The sequence below is a fragment of the Pleurodeles waltl genome, chromosome 4_1 (assembly GCF_031143425.1).
Source record: "Pleurodeles waltl isolate 20211129_DDA chromosome 4_1, aPleWal1.hap1.20221129, whole genome shotgun sequence".
Taxonomy (NCBI): domain Eukaryota; kingdom Metazoa; phylum Chordata; class Amphibia; order Caudata; family Salamandridae; genus Pleurodeles; species Pleurodeles waltl.
Window position 1 is genome coordinate 372,651,401 of NC_090442.1, and position 18,248 is coordinate 372,669,648.

At 43.4% G+C, this 18,248-nt stretch overlaps 1 protein-coding gene across 4 annotated transcripts in view; it reads right to left on the minus strand.

The window, feature by feature from the left end:
• ABCC9 (ATP binding cassette subfamily C member 9) overlaps window positions 1-18,248 on the minus strand; it is an 843,291-nt gene that overhangs the window by 633,527 nt on the left and 191,516 nt on the right. For all 4 annotated transcript variants that reach the window (XM_069228541.1, XM_069228540.1, XM_069228543.1 and 1 more), the window contains exon 15: window positions 16,126-16,236. In XM_069228541.1, the coding sequence (XP_069084642.1) occupies window positions 16,126-16,236 (111 nt within the window). The remainder of the gene's footprint in view (window positions 1-16,125; window positions 16,237-18,248) is intronic.

The following is an 18,248-nucleotide window of genomic DNA, read 5'->3' on the forward strand; positions in this document are numbered from 1 at the left end:
CTGATCAATTATTCAGGAATGAAGCAAACATTTTCATTGGCTGCTGTATCCTGGTGAAATAAATGTCATCATAGATTCGATTTGGCATTTGTAGATGAATCATGTTTTTTGGAACTTGGTCTGAAACGTGGGGTGCTCTACACTACATGTGATAAGGAGGAGAACTATTTGGAGTTTGTTCATTATTATTGCTCCGTTTGTGTGTTTTGGTATAAATTTGATTCTGGGCAGTGTTTTTCTTTCAGCGTTTGATAGGCTTTATTTAAACGTATAGGTTTTCTCTATGCTAAAATCAAGATAACAATAGCTCAACTGCACCACAAATCAAATACTCTAGATTTTCGTTCAATGGTCCCAAGACGTGGTTGTGACTTTTCAAAGCTAAATGACCAAACAAGTCATCACCTGAATATGAATCGATTCCAGGCAAGCAACAGAACCATGTGAATTTGTATTCCTTTCTGAGAATCCCAACTTAAATTCGAAACAACCTTTAGCAACACCCAGCATTTAAATGGCCATAAAATAGATAGCGCCTAGTGTAATGACCACTAGGGCTTTGCGGAATGGTGAATTTCTGTAAAGATTTCCATTTGGGTGATGGTGATTACATTTTGGTGGAGGAAAATCTTTAAGTTCCATGTGTATTTATAAATACTAGGCTAAACGGATTGCTTTATTTATTTCATTTATATTCTACACACTAATGCCAGATGTATCAAATTATTTTGCATTCACAAACGGTGCAAATCGAAAAATGCCACTGCTTGTGAATGCAAAATGGCCTTTCCGAATGTTTGAAAGTCGTTGCCAGTCTCATTTTTTGTGATTCCCTGAAATTGGGACTCCAAATAGGGAATTGCAATTTGTGATTCCCTAAATATGAAATAGCAAATAGGGATTACCTATTTGTGATTCATAAGCACATGTATTAAGCATTACCTAAATGCGAAATAGGCATTTAGGAAATGCTATTACCATCAACTCCAAGTTGATAGTAACCATGTGCAATTTTTTAAAATGCATTTTTAAAAGTACCATGTAGCGCACACATGCCCCTAGAGCATGTGTACACTTCACATGTGCACAGTTAATTTTTGCAGTGCATCAAAGGGGGACGTAGGCCCTCAGCACCCTTGGGTTTGCATTTCCTAATTTGCGATTCTCTAATAAGAAATTGCAAATTAGGATATGCAAAACCATTAGCACCTATGGGCCTAAAGACCCGTAGGAACAAATGGGGTCACAGTTCATAATAGCGCAATTACCTAATAGCTATTGTGACTCTGTAGGAATCGCTATTAGGAAATCGCTATTTTGTTACATTCCATTTTGCATTTCCTAAATAGTGATTAACTAAAATTCCCTATTTAGGAAATGCAAAACGGAACTTTGATACAGCTGACCCTATTGCCTTCAGGATAAGGCATATGAATCTCCTGCCCAAATACTTTTAAGTTCCATTTGAGGGACCAGTACGAAAAGCTCATCTTCATTATGCAGACTGTGGGATTTATAATTCCAAATTATCAGCAATATATTTATCCAGGTAGCAAAGATTCAGCCCATGTGGCAATTTAAGATGTGAGCCAAAAAAGCAACCCTATCTTTTGATGCAGATCATTGGAGGGAGTGGCCAGCTACGCAAGATGGTGGGTGAGTTACTGCCATTCCTGGCTGTGTAGCCCACACAGTTAAAGAGCCAATGGGTGGACATGCAGGAGAGGTCTAGGGGCTGAGATCGCAGCTCGAAGCGCCCCGATTCAGCAGAGTGGTAAAAAGGCCCAGTCGGGGACGAAACTGCTGTGTGAGCGGTCGCAGGCAGTGAGGAGCCCGGGGACCTATGCAAGGCCCGTTTGCTGTTCCATCTGGGCTTGCGGGGATAGCAGTAATCTCCTTTGACTGCCGCAACCACTGTTCCCGAAATGGCAGACAGGAGAGAAACAAACTCGGAAACCCGGAGATCTCCACCATGACTGGGACACCTGGTGCTGAAGTAGTCCAGACAAGGGGGCTGGAGGAGGCTGGCGGGAGCACCATTTAAGGGACTGCGACCGGGAGCGCGGCTGGTGCTGCATGCGTTGCTGTGGCGACCTGAACCTCCGCACCCCTCCTCCTGTGTCTGCAGTGCTGCAAATTTTCCTCTTTACTTCACTGGCCCACCGACTCAATGAGCAGTGAAACACCCCCCTCGAGAGCGGCGAAGCCTGGCTGGCACGTGCAAAGTAGTAGACTAGTATCAGGGACACCCTTTGGCCTGCGGCTGACCAGGTAAAGCAGTGGAGTGGTAGGCGGCATGGGGCGGCTATAGTGAAAGGACTGCCCTGCATTGCTGGAGATCTCACCCCAAGGTACAGCAGCCTACCTCTCCATAGAGTCAGAGTGGATGGAATGAAAGTGAGCAATTCCCGGCAATCAACGTACCACTAATGAAGAACATCTAGGATACACCCCTCCCTAGGAACCTGCAGGTGTGGCATTTGACAGGGGTGGACGTCAACACCAGAGAGTGCCCCTCACCAGTACATCTTTTCCTGTGGGTTCAGTACATGTGTGGCAGTGCTGACCTGAGAGATGGTGGGAGTGCCCCTCACCGAGTTTCCCGCTACAAGGTCTGAGAATTATGCAGCACCTCGGCTGTGGGTGAGGTCCCAGACCAGGAGACCCACCACATATGAAGTATCGCTAGCTATGCAATACTGGTCCTTGCGGATGGCATTATAAAAGGCCCAGTGACAACGAAAATGGGCTGGAGGGGTGGAACAGGACATCTTATGCAGAAGATGAGCACTGGGAGTGCCCAGGGCTCTGGGATGTGTGACCCTTGCCCCCCCCCTACTCCTTCAGTGGCAGTGTCCACCACCAATGACAAACTGGACCAAATACTTGGGGCCATAGCCGATACCAAACAGGAGCTTAGCAGCAAGGTGGACGCTGTGACTATTGAACTGGGACTGCTCAGAGCTGATCAGCAGAAACTGACGGGCAGGGTCACACAAGAAGAGAAAGAGGTGTCAGAGCTTCGCCCAACTGTTCGTGAGTTGAAGGGACAGATGGACTCCCTTGCCTCTAAGGCACGAGAACTGGAAGCCAAGCTGAGAACGCCGAGGGATCAGAATAATATCTGCATTGTGGCATTCCCGGAGGGTGTGGAGGGTACAGACCCCACTGCCTTCTTTGAGAATTGGCTGAGGCAGCAAGTGACCCAGAGCAATTGTCAGAGATCTTCCTGGTGGAGTGTGCCCACAGGGTGCCGGTGCAACGTCCTCCACCGAGGTCCCCCTCAGGCATGTGGTAGCCCGCATCCTGAACTATAGAGATAAGGAGGCCCTCCTGTGGGTGGTGCAGGTAGCATCCCCTCTACTGTATGACAACGCCATGGTTCACATCTCCCCAGACTACAATCTAGTGGTGCAAAGCGGCAGGGCCTCTTTCTTTGACATGAAGTGTAGGTTGCAGCTGGCCGGCGTACGCTACTCAGTTCAGTTTCTGGCGAAGCTGAAGGTGATAGCAGACAGCAAGACCTTCTTCTTCACAGAACCAATAGATGCCTGGGACTCGGTGGAGCAGCGCCGCTACGAGGCCATGTCACCGCCCTTCCCGGAGTGGCAGCACCAGAGCATAAAGACTACGGGCAGATGGCGGCAGGGGCCACGCCGCTGCCTGAGAGCCACGGCCCAAGGGGCCCCTTCACCAGAACATGCCAGGGAAGAATGTGCACATGTGTTGGCCATGGTGGTCACTATTGTTGGGCAGTTAGGTGCTTGGGGCTAGGCTCTTCTCTAGATAAAGTTGCAACCGACTCTGCCTCCATGCATTCTAAAGACAGTGTAACTTTGTAACCTTTGCCTGATGTCACGCCTCAAATGGTGGATGAGATTCTCTGACACCATGGCAGGATGGGCACTAGCATTGAGGGATGGTGGCAATATTTCTAGGTTCCACAGTCGGGCTTGCAGCTCACGAAAATCTGCAGGAAGCGGCTGTTTGACAGTCACAGGGTTCTCTGGCTCATAGCTCATTCAAGTACTGCTTATTAACCTTGGTGTAAAGCACTGAGCTTCTGACAACACTGCTCCCCCTCCCCCCTGCAGTTGGAGCCCATGACGGCCAGCGTGGGAGCGCCAAATCAATGGGTTACAATGTTCATTGTTTGGGTAACCCCCGGTTCCAGGATTGCCCTGGGATGGGAGTTGGGAGTTCTGGTTGTACAATTATTTAAAACATATAATGCACTAACAACTTTTCTTCACAGGTCTGGCTTGGGTATTGAGAAACAGTGTGGCGATGCACGGACCCAGGGCCAGCTGATACAAGGGGCTCATTTTAAAATGTATACGGGATGGCTAAGTATATCTTAATGATGTGGAATGTCCAAGGTATGGGCTCCACCAGAAAGAGACATTCTGTGCAGCAATACCTACGGGGCAAAGTATATAAATTTATTTCTTGCAAAAAACATGTGATAAAAGGGGAGGAAGAACACTTATAGTCATTGCTACTGTACCACATACTCGGGCCTTGCTCAAGGGGCCCTGGTGTGGATCTGCCCTGGAGTTCCCTTCCAAACACTGAGGACAGATGTTGATCCTGATGGTAGATATATGCTTGTGGAGGGGCTCTTGGATGGGGAGGCAGAGTTACTAGGTAGTATATATGCCCCTAACACGGCACAACCTGCCTTTTTCTCTCGAATAACTACTGTATTAACACAATGGGCACATACACCATGGATGTAAGGGGTGACTTTAACTGTATAATTGACCCATGACTTGACCGATCACAACCCCCCACTCAGTTTAGACAGCGCCAGTACTATTTTCTTAGTTCTAACATTGGCCCCTCTTAGACAGTTGGACAGTCCTTTAAGGAAAACGGGCTGCATTTTAAAAAGAAACTGCTTTAATCAAAAGCAGTCACAGACATGGTGGTCTGCTGTACCCAGCAGGCCACCATCCCGGTGAGTGCGGCCATTCCCAAAGGAGTCGCAAATTGCGACCTACCTCATGAATATTAATGAGGTAATTCATTTGCGACCCCATTGGGAATCGCAAACAGTGTGAGTTACACTGTGGTACATTTGGTATTGTGACTCGCAATTTGCGAATCACGAGGATTCGCAAATTGCGAGTCGCAATACCAAAGGGTCATACATCTGGCCCCAAGCCCTTTAAGGATTTGCAAATTGGGATTTCTATCATGTAGAAATCCCAATTTGCGTTTCCCAGGATAGGAAATGCAAATAGGGATTTTATATTTGCATTTCCTATTCTGAAAAATCATGCATTTCCAAAATGCCATTTGGGCACTGTGAAGATATAATTTCCATCCAACTTGAAGTCGGTGTTAACCAGGTGCAATTTCTAAAAAAGCACCCACTGTGCTTTTTTTAAAATTGCAATAGAGCACACAGATGCCCCTTAGGCATCTGTGTGCTCTACAGGTGCACCCATATTTATGGGGTACACATAAGGGGGCCTTTTTCCCATTTGCATCCCTTGTTTTGCAATCTCGACAGTGATTTCTTAATAGGAAATCACTGTTTAGATTCGTAAACCCGGCCCATTGATTCAAATGCAATGGGATTTCTTAATACCGATTTCCTAATAGCATTTCCTACTTTGTTGGAATCGCTATTAGGAAATCGGTACTTTTGTACATAGCATTTTGCATTTCTTAAATAGCGATTTCTATTTTTGTACATCTGGCTTTTAATTCATGAACAAATTATTAACGGACCCACACCTAAAGATTGTCACAACCTAGAATTGATTTTTTGATTGAAGCAGGGAGTGATTTTTACATAGGCCATGAAAATAGCATGGAGTGATGATTACTGGATTTATTTTGAAATATTATTAAAACATCACTCTAATTCATAAGAAATAGAGAAAAAAAACAGAAAAAAATAGTTGCTGCCGTTTAATGACTTCTCCTGTATGAGTGGTAACCAGGGTGTCGTGTCTTCTGATAATGATAATTGCAATTAATTACTAACTCCTACACTCATGGCAATATCTCTCCTGAAGGAAATTACTGTTGTCGATGATTCACATCTGATTAAAACTGCAGAAAATGACAGATTGAGGCCATCGTGTGCTAATGTTAAGAGCATCTGATAAAATAAAATATTTTCAAGCACTGTCTAAGTTTCTCTATGCCAACAGAGGGACATAAAGAATTTATCATGACAACAATATTATCAAGCAACCAAATACACTTCTAAAGAAATCTGCCATTTAAAACCTGAATTACCAGACTGCATAGTGTCATATGCTCAGCCCTTCCCAGTTTATCACTCACAAATTTGCAGACTATTTTTATGAGAAATGGATAAGATTAGAGATCATCTGGCAACTCTACAGATGCATGGATCAGAGGATGGCTTTTCTGAGACAGCAAACAATGATAACAGGCCATCTGGCTTAGATGCGTAAAGAACGGATAGAAGGCCATTTAAATTGTTTGACTTTAGGGTCCTCTCAAGGGAGGAACTGACAGCTCTCATGAATCACAGTAGAGCAGTGGGTTCCCCTATAGATGTCAGCCCTGCTTCCATTCTAAATGAGTCTTGTGCACCTTCACTAATAAAAAAATTGAAATGGTAGGATCATCCTTCTACTTCCCTGAAAAGTCAATCAGCCTAGGAGTTCTGCAAGGCTCCTCTTTGAGCCCTGAGCTATATAATATACATATGGCCTTCCTGATTACATTGATATCCTCCTTCAGCAATGAGGTCACCTCTTACGCCAATGACACACAATTGATTCTGTCCCTGGATAAAGACTCTTTCGGCTTGGAACTCAATTTTAAAAATTGTTTATCTGAAGATAATCACCTCAAAGGCAACACCGATAAAATAGAAGTTATGCTATTTGAGAATTCAAATACATTTAACCCCTTGATATGGTGGCCTACCTCCACTCCCACCCTCTCGCCTGCAGTTCAGGTTGCCAGGAATCTCGGTGTCAAATTTGACAATACCTAGTCTTTCCACCCTCAAGCATCTACATTAGCAGGCACATATTTTAACCTCATCAAATCCCTGAAAAAGTTTCTTGATCTTTTTTATCCTGAGGCTAGGAAAACAGTTGCTGTGGCGCTTATAACTTCAAGATTAGATTATTGCAACAGTTTCAGGTTTAGTTAAACAAGCCATTCAAAAACAACAGACTGTCCAACAAGTGGCAGCTAGATTGATTTTGAACCTGCCTTGCTGCTCATCAGCATCTCCAGCCCTGAGAGCTTTGTACTGGCTTCCGATCCATAAAAGGACTTTGTTTAAAATCCTCCTATTAAGGTTCAGAGAGTACAGAAATTTGGGACCAAGATATCTAACTGCTAGAGGCACTCATTACACTACCTCCCACTGTTCAGTTCCTCATTGGCTAATCTTATTAAGATTCCGGATTTTAGATTCAAGTCAAAGGGAGGAAAGTCCTTTGCAGTCTTGGGGAAAAGGCATGGAATAATCTCCCTATGGCCCTGCGATCTCTTAATTCTGAAGAGATCTTTCTAAAGCAACTAAATACTTGGATTTTTGGAATTCTGGGCCCAGTATGCTACTCATTGATTCTGTGAATTAGGGATACTCATGCTGCCTTGAGCAGCGCTAGGATGCTCCTTGGGGAGGGACAGTGAGCTTTATAAAACATATCATTCATTTATCCATATTAGAAACATATAGTCCACAGAATGTAATTTGACAGTTAGCTTTCACTATCTGAGCGATTAGCCAGCAGACTCCTTTATCAGCACTAGCTTGAATAGGGGACCATCTGTTATTCCTAGCAAGCAGTGCAACGCCCCTCTGTGAGCCAGCAAAAGGCAAGATCTTATAGCCCAAGCTCTCAACTTTCTGAACCTTCCATAGGCCTAAATGGGTCTCTAGTAGGGGTAGCTAGAATTTTTTATTCCGCCGGTGGAATTGGAGGAATTTCGTAATTCTGCGTTACTCATATAACTCATAATTGCTAATGAACTCCATCACTCTGCCCACAGGCGAAATTAAAAATAAGCACTGCAAGTTTCTCACCTTTCTGCCCACAATACCTTGGCTCCTACTCTGTATATATATCTCTCATTTTACTTCAACTCTCTGCTCTGCCCACTCCTCTTCTTGTTCCCCCCCAAATTTGCCCCATTGCCCTCCATCTACCCATACTGTCCTCTGGCTGCACGGTGAGGGCACGGCAGGGGGGCATGGAGCTTCTGGGTGATTTGGTAATGATGTGGAAAGTGTTCTTTTCTGGGGTGTTTAGATATGTTAAGATGTCGTGCTCTCTGAGCCTCCTGGTCCGAGCGGAGGGAGGGTCTAGTGGAATGGAGGGTAGCAGGGGGGCTCCAAGCAATGAATTAGAAGCTATGTCTCCACCTCGCAGGGTCAGAAGGGTTACATTTCTACACAATACTACTCACTTAGGCCCATATTTATACTTTTTTAATGCCGCATTTGCGTCATTTATTGACGCAAAAGCGGAGCAAACTTACAAAATGCAATTGTATTTTGTAAGTTAGCACCGTATTTAGGTAAAAAATGACGCAAATGCAGCGCTAAAAAAGTATAAATACGGGCCTCAGTCTGGCTCAAGCTTTGCTTCGTTTTATTTTTATTATTTTAATGCGTATTAACGGCCTCCGAGCAGTCGAGGTGCTGACCTCAGGGATTACATGCTAACAAGGCCGGGTTCAGAGAAGTGTCTCTTTAGCAGAAAGTAACAGGGTGCCTTTTATTACACTAGGGCCCATATTTATACTTTTTTAGCGCTGCATTTGCGTCATTTTTTGACACAGAAATGGCACAAACTTGTAAAATACAATTGTATTTTGTAAGTTTGCGCCATTTTTGCATCAAAAAGCGGCGCAAATGCAGCGCTAAAAAAGTATAAATATGGGCCTAGGTGTTCTCTACTATTTTCAGGCAGTTATAAATCCCATTTACCCATTTCTTTTACTTTTAAATCACATTGATCAAATTCACACTAACGGTTCACGCATATGTCTTCTTAATTTTAATATCTACCGTCAAAAAATCTGTTATAGTGAGATTTTAAATTCCAGCAAGACAAGAACCAGACGGAGAGCCTCTAAATATTTCTGTACAAACACATCTCTGGATCATGCATACGGGAAGCTTGTCCAATCACAACAAAGAGCTCTGAAAGATTGTCCAGTAGGGAGTGTGGATAGGGTGAGGTTGGGGTTGTGTAATTGTTGCAGGTAGTTAGTCAACTTGCCTCCTGAAATCGAACTGGCGCCTATCATCAGTAAAGAAGAGAGGAAAAGACGGTGGCACAGACTCCTTCACCATCACGCCAGGACCCGCCATGATCCCCCTGGGTCGGACAGCGCTGGAACGTTTACGGCTTCAATGCTGAGTTACATCTATATACGTTTTTATAAAATGTGCATATTTAGCTGCCCAGGAACTGTCCTACGTTGCCAAATCTGCTGTTATGGAGCAAAGCATAGGACATATGTCCATTATCGGTTAACTTTCAGAGCCAAATCCCTCACTTTGTGGCAGACCAGGGAGGCGGGAGGCCTTTCTTTTGTGTTTGCAACGCCAACAGTGTGAGTAAACCACGCTGCACGAGCCTGCATGTTTTTACTGCCACTGCAAGCATTGTGGCACAAGGGGCTCTGATGTGTCAGTCTCTGCAGTGTGCCCTCTGTCCCTCCCTGGAATTCTGCAGAATTCCACAGAACTTTAATGTAATTCCACAGAATTCCGTGGACTGAAACTCTGCCAATTTTGCCCAGGCCTAGTCTCCTACAAGCATACTAACTCTTTGTGAAGCAGGACAAGCTCCTCCTTAACACACCTAAGCTCGGTGATGTCTCTCAAACATTCCAGCTAAGTATATGGATAGTTTGGCTCCCCTGGCTCCTCTTCCCAAGCATCAAAACGAGTAGGATCTCTGCGTGTGAATACATTTTGACCCTCCCATGTTTATACATTCCTGTTCTGAAACATTTGCAAACCCTGAGTGAATCGACTTATTTCACAATAAGCCCTGCTCTCCCTCTCTGACCGCTACCCTGAGTGCCCTTACCAAGACTCTCCCCAGACCCAAACCTATCCTGATTAGCCTAGGGGAATGAGGATCTCTGGCCCCCTCAAACCACTCTGCTACATCCCCAACCCAGCATAAAGCTGCAAGATATTTGACAAACACCAGTCTACCCCACAAAGCCCGGACCACCAGACCCCAATGGTGTGCTATGAGAAAGAGGTAAGAGACTATAATGGAAATAAAATGATGGTGAAAATGGAAAAGAGTGAAATCAGACTCAAAATTATTAAACATACCCTTATGAGTTAAAGCTGTACATTATTTTAAGGCATATAAAGGGAAGAAAGTCAACAGGACACCCCCAATGCAGCCAGAAAGACAAGAGGGTGAGAAAGCATCTGAGAGAAACCCAGGCCCATGTTTGGCATTGTTATTCATCATTAATGGATCAGGTACCCAACATTTTTAGAAGGTACTGAGCCATTGACGAATCCTGACAGAAATGCGTTTGTCCCTGATAACAGAGTTTAAGTTTAGCAGGTTCCAACAGGGAGACAGCGATGCCTAAATTGACGTATGCAGGTATCAGTTTTCTAAGCTTCCATCTGAACTCCACAGTTGCATGACAAATGTCATAGTGGACAAAAAACTACACACCACAAGACTTGATGGGATTACGTGATTGAGCATGTTGGAAGATCATCTGACAAAAAGTATAATTTCCCACGTAGATCAGAATCGCTCAAGGAAATTGCGAGGCCCGACCCTGAGCTGGTTTTGAAAAAGGAAAATGATGCACCCTTTGTATTAGACTGCCAATGTCCCAATTATTGAATTGTGGAAAAGCCTGCCTAAATAGGTGGACAATATACCCTCTGGCATGGTCCCCATCCTGACCATTGGGTGTTCCGAGCATCCACAAATTGCTATGGTGTCTGATTTTACATGTCCTCCAATTTATATGTAATGCTTGCAATCTTAGCCTCATGCTACAACACCCTGAGTATACTGAACTGTAGATTGCAATTGGATTGAGCTGCTGGTTCAGCTGAGCCAGTGAAGTAGACTGATTATTATGTATGCAGACCTCAGCCTGGTCTTGGAACCTTGTGTGGATTCAACCTCTTCAAGTAAGGCAAGTGCCAGACAAATGAGGTGATCATGTGCGACTCCCGATCAAGTTATGGGCTTTCATGCTCTGCTGGACACGTGGCGGGCTTGTTGGGGGTCTGAGGCAGGTTTTACATTTTACTCAGCCCCACATGACATGATGTTACAAATTGATTTGGTTTTAGTTAGCAACAACATTATCCTGGCTCACACGATTAGGAGACATCCACGGGTGTTATCAGATCATAGCACCCCCTAATTGTTTGTTAGATACCATCCCGCTTCGGGTGAGACTTGCTCGCTGTGTTGGACTTTCAGTTGGAAAAGGGTTTGGATTATGATGTGCTTATGACTTCTGTTTTAAAAGAATTATTAGTTATCAATAATGGGTCAGCCTCACCCACTATTGTTTGCGGTGCACTAAAAGCCACAATTAGGGGACAGACTCTTAGCTTCTCAATTTGGAGATACCATAAGGCCAGAGAACTGGAGTGGCGGTTATGTGTGGAGCTCCTGAAACTTGAAAACAATTGCTCTTGTTGCCTGGCCTATCAAATGGTACATCATGCAGAGAGGATTTTTGAACAGCTAACTGCTACCCGGATGCTGTTTCAGCACAATGTGTGGGATAGGGCTAGCCAAACATGGTGTAGGAAGCATGCAGCCTGTTTTGAAAATAGCAAGGAAATCAGACGGATCTTAGGGGCAGTTCTGGGCACTCTGCTAGTGATAGCAGAAAGTAAGAAAGTCCTCTTTCAACTAAGGATGGATAAAGCCTCTGATCTTGATTCTATTACTATTGAATTTTATAAAAACCTTTTCAGACAGCATCATATGCATTTTGTGGACCCTTCTGATTCCTCTTTCTTCTCTTCTGCGGTACGAAGGACCTGGAGGGAGGCACATATTGCGGTTTTCTTAAAAAAGGGAAAAGACTATCTTCTCTGCAGTTCATACCGGTCCATGTTATTGATGAACTCTGATACCAAACTATATACACAGGTTCCGGCCAACTGACCTTCATCTATTATCACCTCATAGGTTGATCTGGTGCAGCATGGGTTTATCCCTGCAAGGGATACCTGGGCTCATATCAGTCTTGCCATTTCTTCTTCTGGATGTTGCAGAAGAATTGTGTGAACCTGCTGCGATAATCCTGTGGGATGCAGAAAAAGCATTCAACAGGGTCTCCTTGAAATTGTTATGGGTAGTTTTGTGGCAGGTGGGCCTGCTTAGGTAGTTATGAGGCAAGTAGGCCTAGGTGAAAACTTTGTATCTGCTATCAAGTCCCTCTAACGTTCATGATAGGCCTGAATCATCCTGATGTGACGGATGTCTGTCAATGTGTGTATCCATTGCATCAGCAGACAGGGATGTCCTTTATCCCCTTTACTTTTCTCCCTCTATCTCGACCCATTCATTCAAAAGCTTAAAGCAGCTGAGTCCACTCCCTCTCTGAGTCTCAATTAGTTTTCTTCTAATGTATTAACACATGCGGATGATATCGCCATAAAGACGTATTCTCCATCTAAGGCCCTCCCTAACATCAATGGCTGCTGGATATAAGTTCAATGTACACAAAACTCAGGTCATCACGAATCTGAGGCCGGAACCCCCTAACCCTCGTTTTGTTAAAAGGGCTACATGCATTGGTGTTCAAGTCTCTAGTACTACTAGACATCTTGACTCTTAATTACGATAGGCTGTATCAAAAATCTGCAGCTGTGTTTAGGAAATGGAATCGGTTGCATTTTGGAACTATTGGTAGATGCAACTAAAATGATAATTTGCCTGTGCTTCTTATTTCTATTCTGTACAACTCTGCTTTTCCTCTCTAAGCTTTTTTAGGAAGGTGTATGCCAGGTGGCAACACTTTATATGGCTATATAAAAAGCTATGTGGCACTATTCACGATCTACAACATCCTCAGGCAATAGGTGGCATGGCACTACCATCACTTTGGTTGTATTTGATCTCCTCCTTTATGCTGTGCATTTCTGCAGTAATGCGGTCAGGGAATTGGCAGCCGGCAGGTTTCTATCCTGATTACTTCCACTCTCAAACTGTACAACGACCTGCACAAGGGATTGTTGACACTATGTACTTTAATGCACAAGATTCAAGACTTTTGCCATTTTTAACAAAGTCTGAGTAGCTGCTGTAAAATCTCTAGGCGCAATTATTACAGAACTCTGGGCTTCTACCCCAATATTCCATCTATTATTCATGATGGCTAAATCCAGTTTCTGATGTCTGCTGTCACTGAACGACTGGGACAGTATTTTTTTCTGAGGGCACTTTTCTGTCTCTTGAAGAACTGCAGAAGGCTTCAGGTGCATTAACCGTTTTTTGTTATCTCCAGGTTCGTGGGTACCTTTGTCATTTGCACACTCTCACAATCTCTGTCCATCAAAATCAATTTTTATGTACTTTTGGTAATGGACTTAAACAAGGCTGTGTTTATACTTTCCATCCGATCTTGCTGAGTAATCGCCCACAAGCACATTATTTTGGCCAACTGGTTGATAAGTGGTCCAACCGTTTAGCCATCTCGGTTTCTTCTGAAGATATCAGCTATTCAAACGGATTGGCTCAGTAAGCTCTCATTGTGTTTTGACTCAGAGTTCACTCGTTTAAAATAATCCATGGTAATATTGTATTCCCTGCTGACTGTTCAAAATTGGATGGCAGCCAAACTCAAATGCCTTAGATGTCAGACACTGGAAAAGGACTTTGCACAAGTTTTCATTTCCTGCCCCTCACTGGGCTCCTATTGGTCTGAGGTCTTTGCTAAATTAAAAACTTCGACGGGTGCTGATATTCAATCCGATCCCAAAGTGATGTTGCTCGGCTCATCTTATAATATACCCCTTAATTTTAGAGGCATTTACTTCTTTAATGTCGAAGTGGCCAGGCTGGGCACTGCCCAGGCATGGCTTTAAAGCGATCCTCCTGATTCTAAAGCTTGGTTTCAATATTGCTGTATGGGTTGGGGGTCTATTATTATGAAGACAAGTTGCGTGGGTTATGGTTCCCCATAAGAATCTATAGGCGTTTGAGACCTCTGAAGTGTGAATATACTTCAAAGAGTTCAATTTTATATTTAGATGTGTTTGATGATAAAAGTATGGATTGCTCTGGTGGTTTTTACGGATGACTATCTGTGCTGTCTAATGTTCATGTATATTGATTTGATATGTTTCGTTACTTCCCAAATGAAAAATAAATATAAACAAAAGAAGGCTTGCACTGAACGCGCACCTTTAGTGACAGCGAGTATACATTTTCTGTTGAATCTGAAACAATGCCCAAGGAGTGGAAGAAAGCCAAAATGTGTCATCTCTTTAAAAAAAAATCGTACATGATGCTGAAGATCTTTGAAACTATTTCCTATCTCTGTCGTCCCTAGCTGGCAAAATTGTTAGAGAGAGTGATATTGGAGCCTGGGAGATAGCTCGATTTTCTGTTTTTCTGGCCCACTGCAGTCAAGTTACCTAACTGGGTCTTTTGAATTCAATCTCTTAAGACCTACATTGAGGTGTCCCACAGAGATCGTCCATGTCTACTATTTCATTTAAACGTTTTGTAATACCACTCGCCGCTGTGCATGTGTTTTAGGTCATTACCCGCATGTCTGCAGATGGTAAACAGTTAACTAATCTTGCAGAAAATAAAGGCGCTTTTAATGAGGGTCTTTCAGGCGCAGAAGACTATATTGTAGTTGGATGGGCAGGGACTTCTTAAAGTTAAACCCTTCCAAACAAGAAATCGCTCCAGGAACTCATCAGGACTCAAGCTGCTGTCCTAGTGAAAGTGGCCAGGAATGTAGGCATCCCATTAGACTGCAAATTATCCTTCAATTTGCCACTTCGAGCAGTGACAAAAGCCGCTTCTCACTTTACCTGAGATGGGCAGTGTTTCACCACATCTCACACAGCTGCAGTGGTTGCCAGTCTGTAAGCAGGTGCAACTCAAAGTGGCATGTATGACCCACAAAATGTATGATATCAACGGGCCCTCGTTTGTAAGTAAGAAAATTGTTGAACATTCTCCTTCCCGAGTTGGCAGCCGCTGAGTTGTGTAATCAGCTCCTGTTGTCTCTACTTTCTGTAACTATTTTAATAAGGTTCAGAAACTAAAATGAAATCTTGGCTTTTTGCATCATAAACAATTGGCTGTGGGTCTGACCTAGATCCCATCCTGTCCTGTAATGGTACTTTTGGAGGTATCGGATGGGTCCCAATGGTTATACTTCACCTCTGTGCAATGCTTTGTCCTGAGTAGCGCCAACAAACTCTTAAAGAGCGGATGCAGTGCTTTACAAATGTCCTTAAATAAAACATGCTTACCCCATCCATCCCATACATATATGTGTGGTACTTACAACACTGATCACTGTTCCATTACTAACAAAGTGTCAGGTACAAAGCAGCCAGTTGTCTGGTACCTTCTGGAGTGGTAAAACATATGTTTTCGGCCTAGATACAGCATATACCCTTAGACTATGAGGTCAATGCAGATATCTGACACGGTGAAAACAATAACGTTCCAAAGGCCCGCTGGAAATAATTTAATTAAACAGGCACTGGCAAGCAAATTGAATTGCAAATTGAAAAAAATCCTGCTGTGGATTAGTTTCCTGGTAACAGAGCATCATCGTTACTTGGTTTTAACCAGCTTAATTTGAACAAAATGTCTGTCGTCAGAAAAGAACTGTTTTCGGAAATGTACACTAATATATCAGCTCTGGTGCCCCTCATCAGTTAACATTTTGGCCACAATGGGGGGAAAATAAGGTGAGATGTAATTTGATTGCAATTAGTGATTGTGTTATTTCTTCCTGCATATCACCCCTGTGGAAATATAGCATGTTGGCCTTCATTATGAACAACTAATAGCCAACAGTTATTTCCATCCCTCTTTAATGTGCTTAGTGCAGACATTTCCATCAGGGAGATCCGATAATAATCACTGTACCAACGGTACTCTCGCAAACCACCTTCAAAGCCACTTCCTCGGTCTCGGAGGGGCGCAGTTGTCTCCTGGACGGTTGTTCGTAGCCCTCCAGCTGATACCTGAGTGGCTGCTTCCTGTTGATGGCTTTAGTGTGCTGAAAAAAAAAATAATTGCTGTGGTTTTATTTGGCAGCATATGGCAATATTATTCTGAAACATAGGTCAATTACAACAGTTCACCCTCAAGTTATTTAACATGGAAGTTCATGACAGCCACTGACATGGATAAAGAGGGAGCAATCATTTTCAAAAGTTTAAAGAGACGTACAAATTTAACAGAGATTAACAGGGACAAACAGAAAGAGCAGTCGGAGAAAAATAACCAGACGTAGAGACAGAGCTAGTAAACACATCCAAACTAGCAGGCAATGAAATATAGACGCAGGATATACTCCGACAAGCTAAACCAATCAATTTATTAACATTTTACAATAATTTATGCAGTCTTTGTTAACATTCTCAAACAGGTGTTACTCGTAAGAAATGTGATAGTACAGAATGCATCGACCTCAGTAAAATGAAATACTGCTAGCTTACCAGTTGTTTCACTGAAAGCCATACTGCAATGACCTATTTCTGCTTTTAAATTACCTCTTTAAATCCAGCTGCTATTCTTCATGCTCCTCACAGCATGGGAGTCTGTGCCATATAATACACCCTGGCCAGATTGCATAGATTGTACTGGTGTTGGGCTGTATCTTTGAAGAAGGGCTCGCATGTTTAATCGAATCCACAAGATTTACCTTGTGATCATTTGTGAAGAGCAAGCTTGCTACAGTTTCTAAAATTAAAAAGAGATCTGGGCTTTACACTCTGTGAAAGAACTCATTCTCCTGTCCTGCTAAATCAAAGGTATGTACAGCTGTCATTCAAAGATGGAGAGGAACCACACACTGCTTGATGGCACAAGTCAGAGGTGAGCCATCCTGACCTTAAAATCAGCTGAGATTCCCACTCTGCTCTGTGAGCATTCAGTCGATATATTTGTTGTACCAGTTTGAGCTATGTGTATTCAAAAGCTTAGATGTCTCCACTTTACCATGAGCGGTAAATCCACACTCACAATTAGCTATAACACAGAGTGATTTGTAGCCTCGGGCATGCGTTATCAATATTGTCAGATACAGATTTATAGAACTGGTTGATTTTCCATGAGAAAATACCAAGGGCCAGATTTACAAAAATGTGACACATTGCAATGCACCAAGATAACTTGCTGTGCTGCAACATGTGGAGAGGGCACTAAGGTGCCATATCTATGAAGATGTGACACATTCTTTCTTGCTCCCTCTGATAGTGTACACACTGCAGCCTAGCACCAATGCAGCCACCCTTGCACCATGATGTAAGGGTGCCTTTGTTACAGATTGGAATATTTTAGTGTAGAAAGGGACATCTTCCTGCACAAAACTATCCTTACAGGCATTTTCCTCTTTCTACGAGTGCTGAAGAATGCAGCACACATAGAATGAGGAAAAACAAGGATAAATACATTTATTTCTCCTCGTTGCTCCTTTTCTTGGATGATGTACCTTTATGATGCACTTCCAGGTTTACTACTGGAAGTCAATCTGGAAATGTGCCAAAATCCATGGGTTGATGCATGGGAACACCCATGCTTCACCCATGGAATGCCTTCCCAGGACACTGTGTTGTGTTGCCATGTAAGGTGGCTCTACGTAGCATAGTAAATCTCACTTAAGGCTTGCGTTGCCCTTGTGTCACCTTGCATGACGCAAAGGCCACCTAATCCTTTACAAATTCTGGCCCCAGGTGTGGTATTGCTTCACCTGTTATTATCAGGAACAAATCAGGAACAAATGTATTAATAAATGAATGAGATTTTGCAAAGTAGAACTACTACCTGACATGGCATCCTGGTGATAGATGTATGAGCATCCCTACTGAGGACAGAAGCCAATCCAAGGATTACAGTCGAGAATACAGCTTATTTCAAGCATTTCCTAAAGAGGTTGAAGGAGAATGCCATGAGCAAGGAAAAGTGAAGAATGTCCTTGAATTTCTCAGCAAGAAAAGAAAAAGAGCGTCCACCCAGTCAACTGTGTCTAAAGCGTGGAATCTGAATGAGCTGAGGACTTCAAGAATG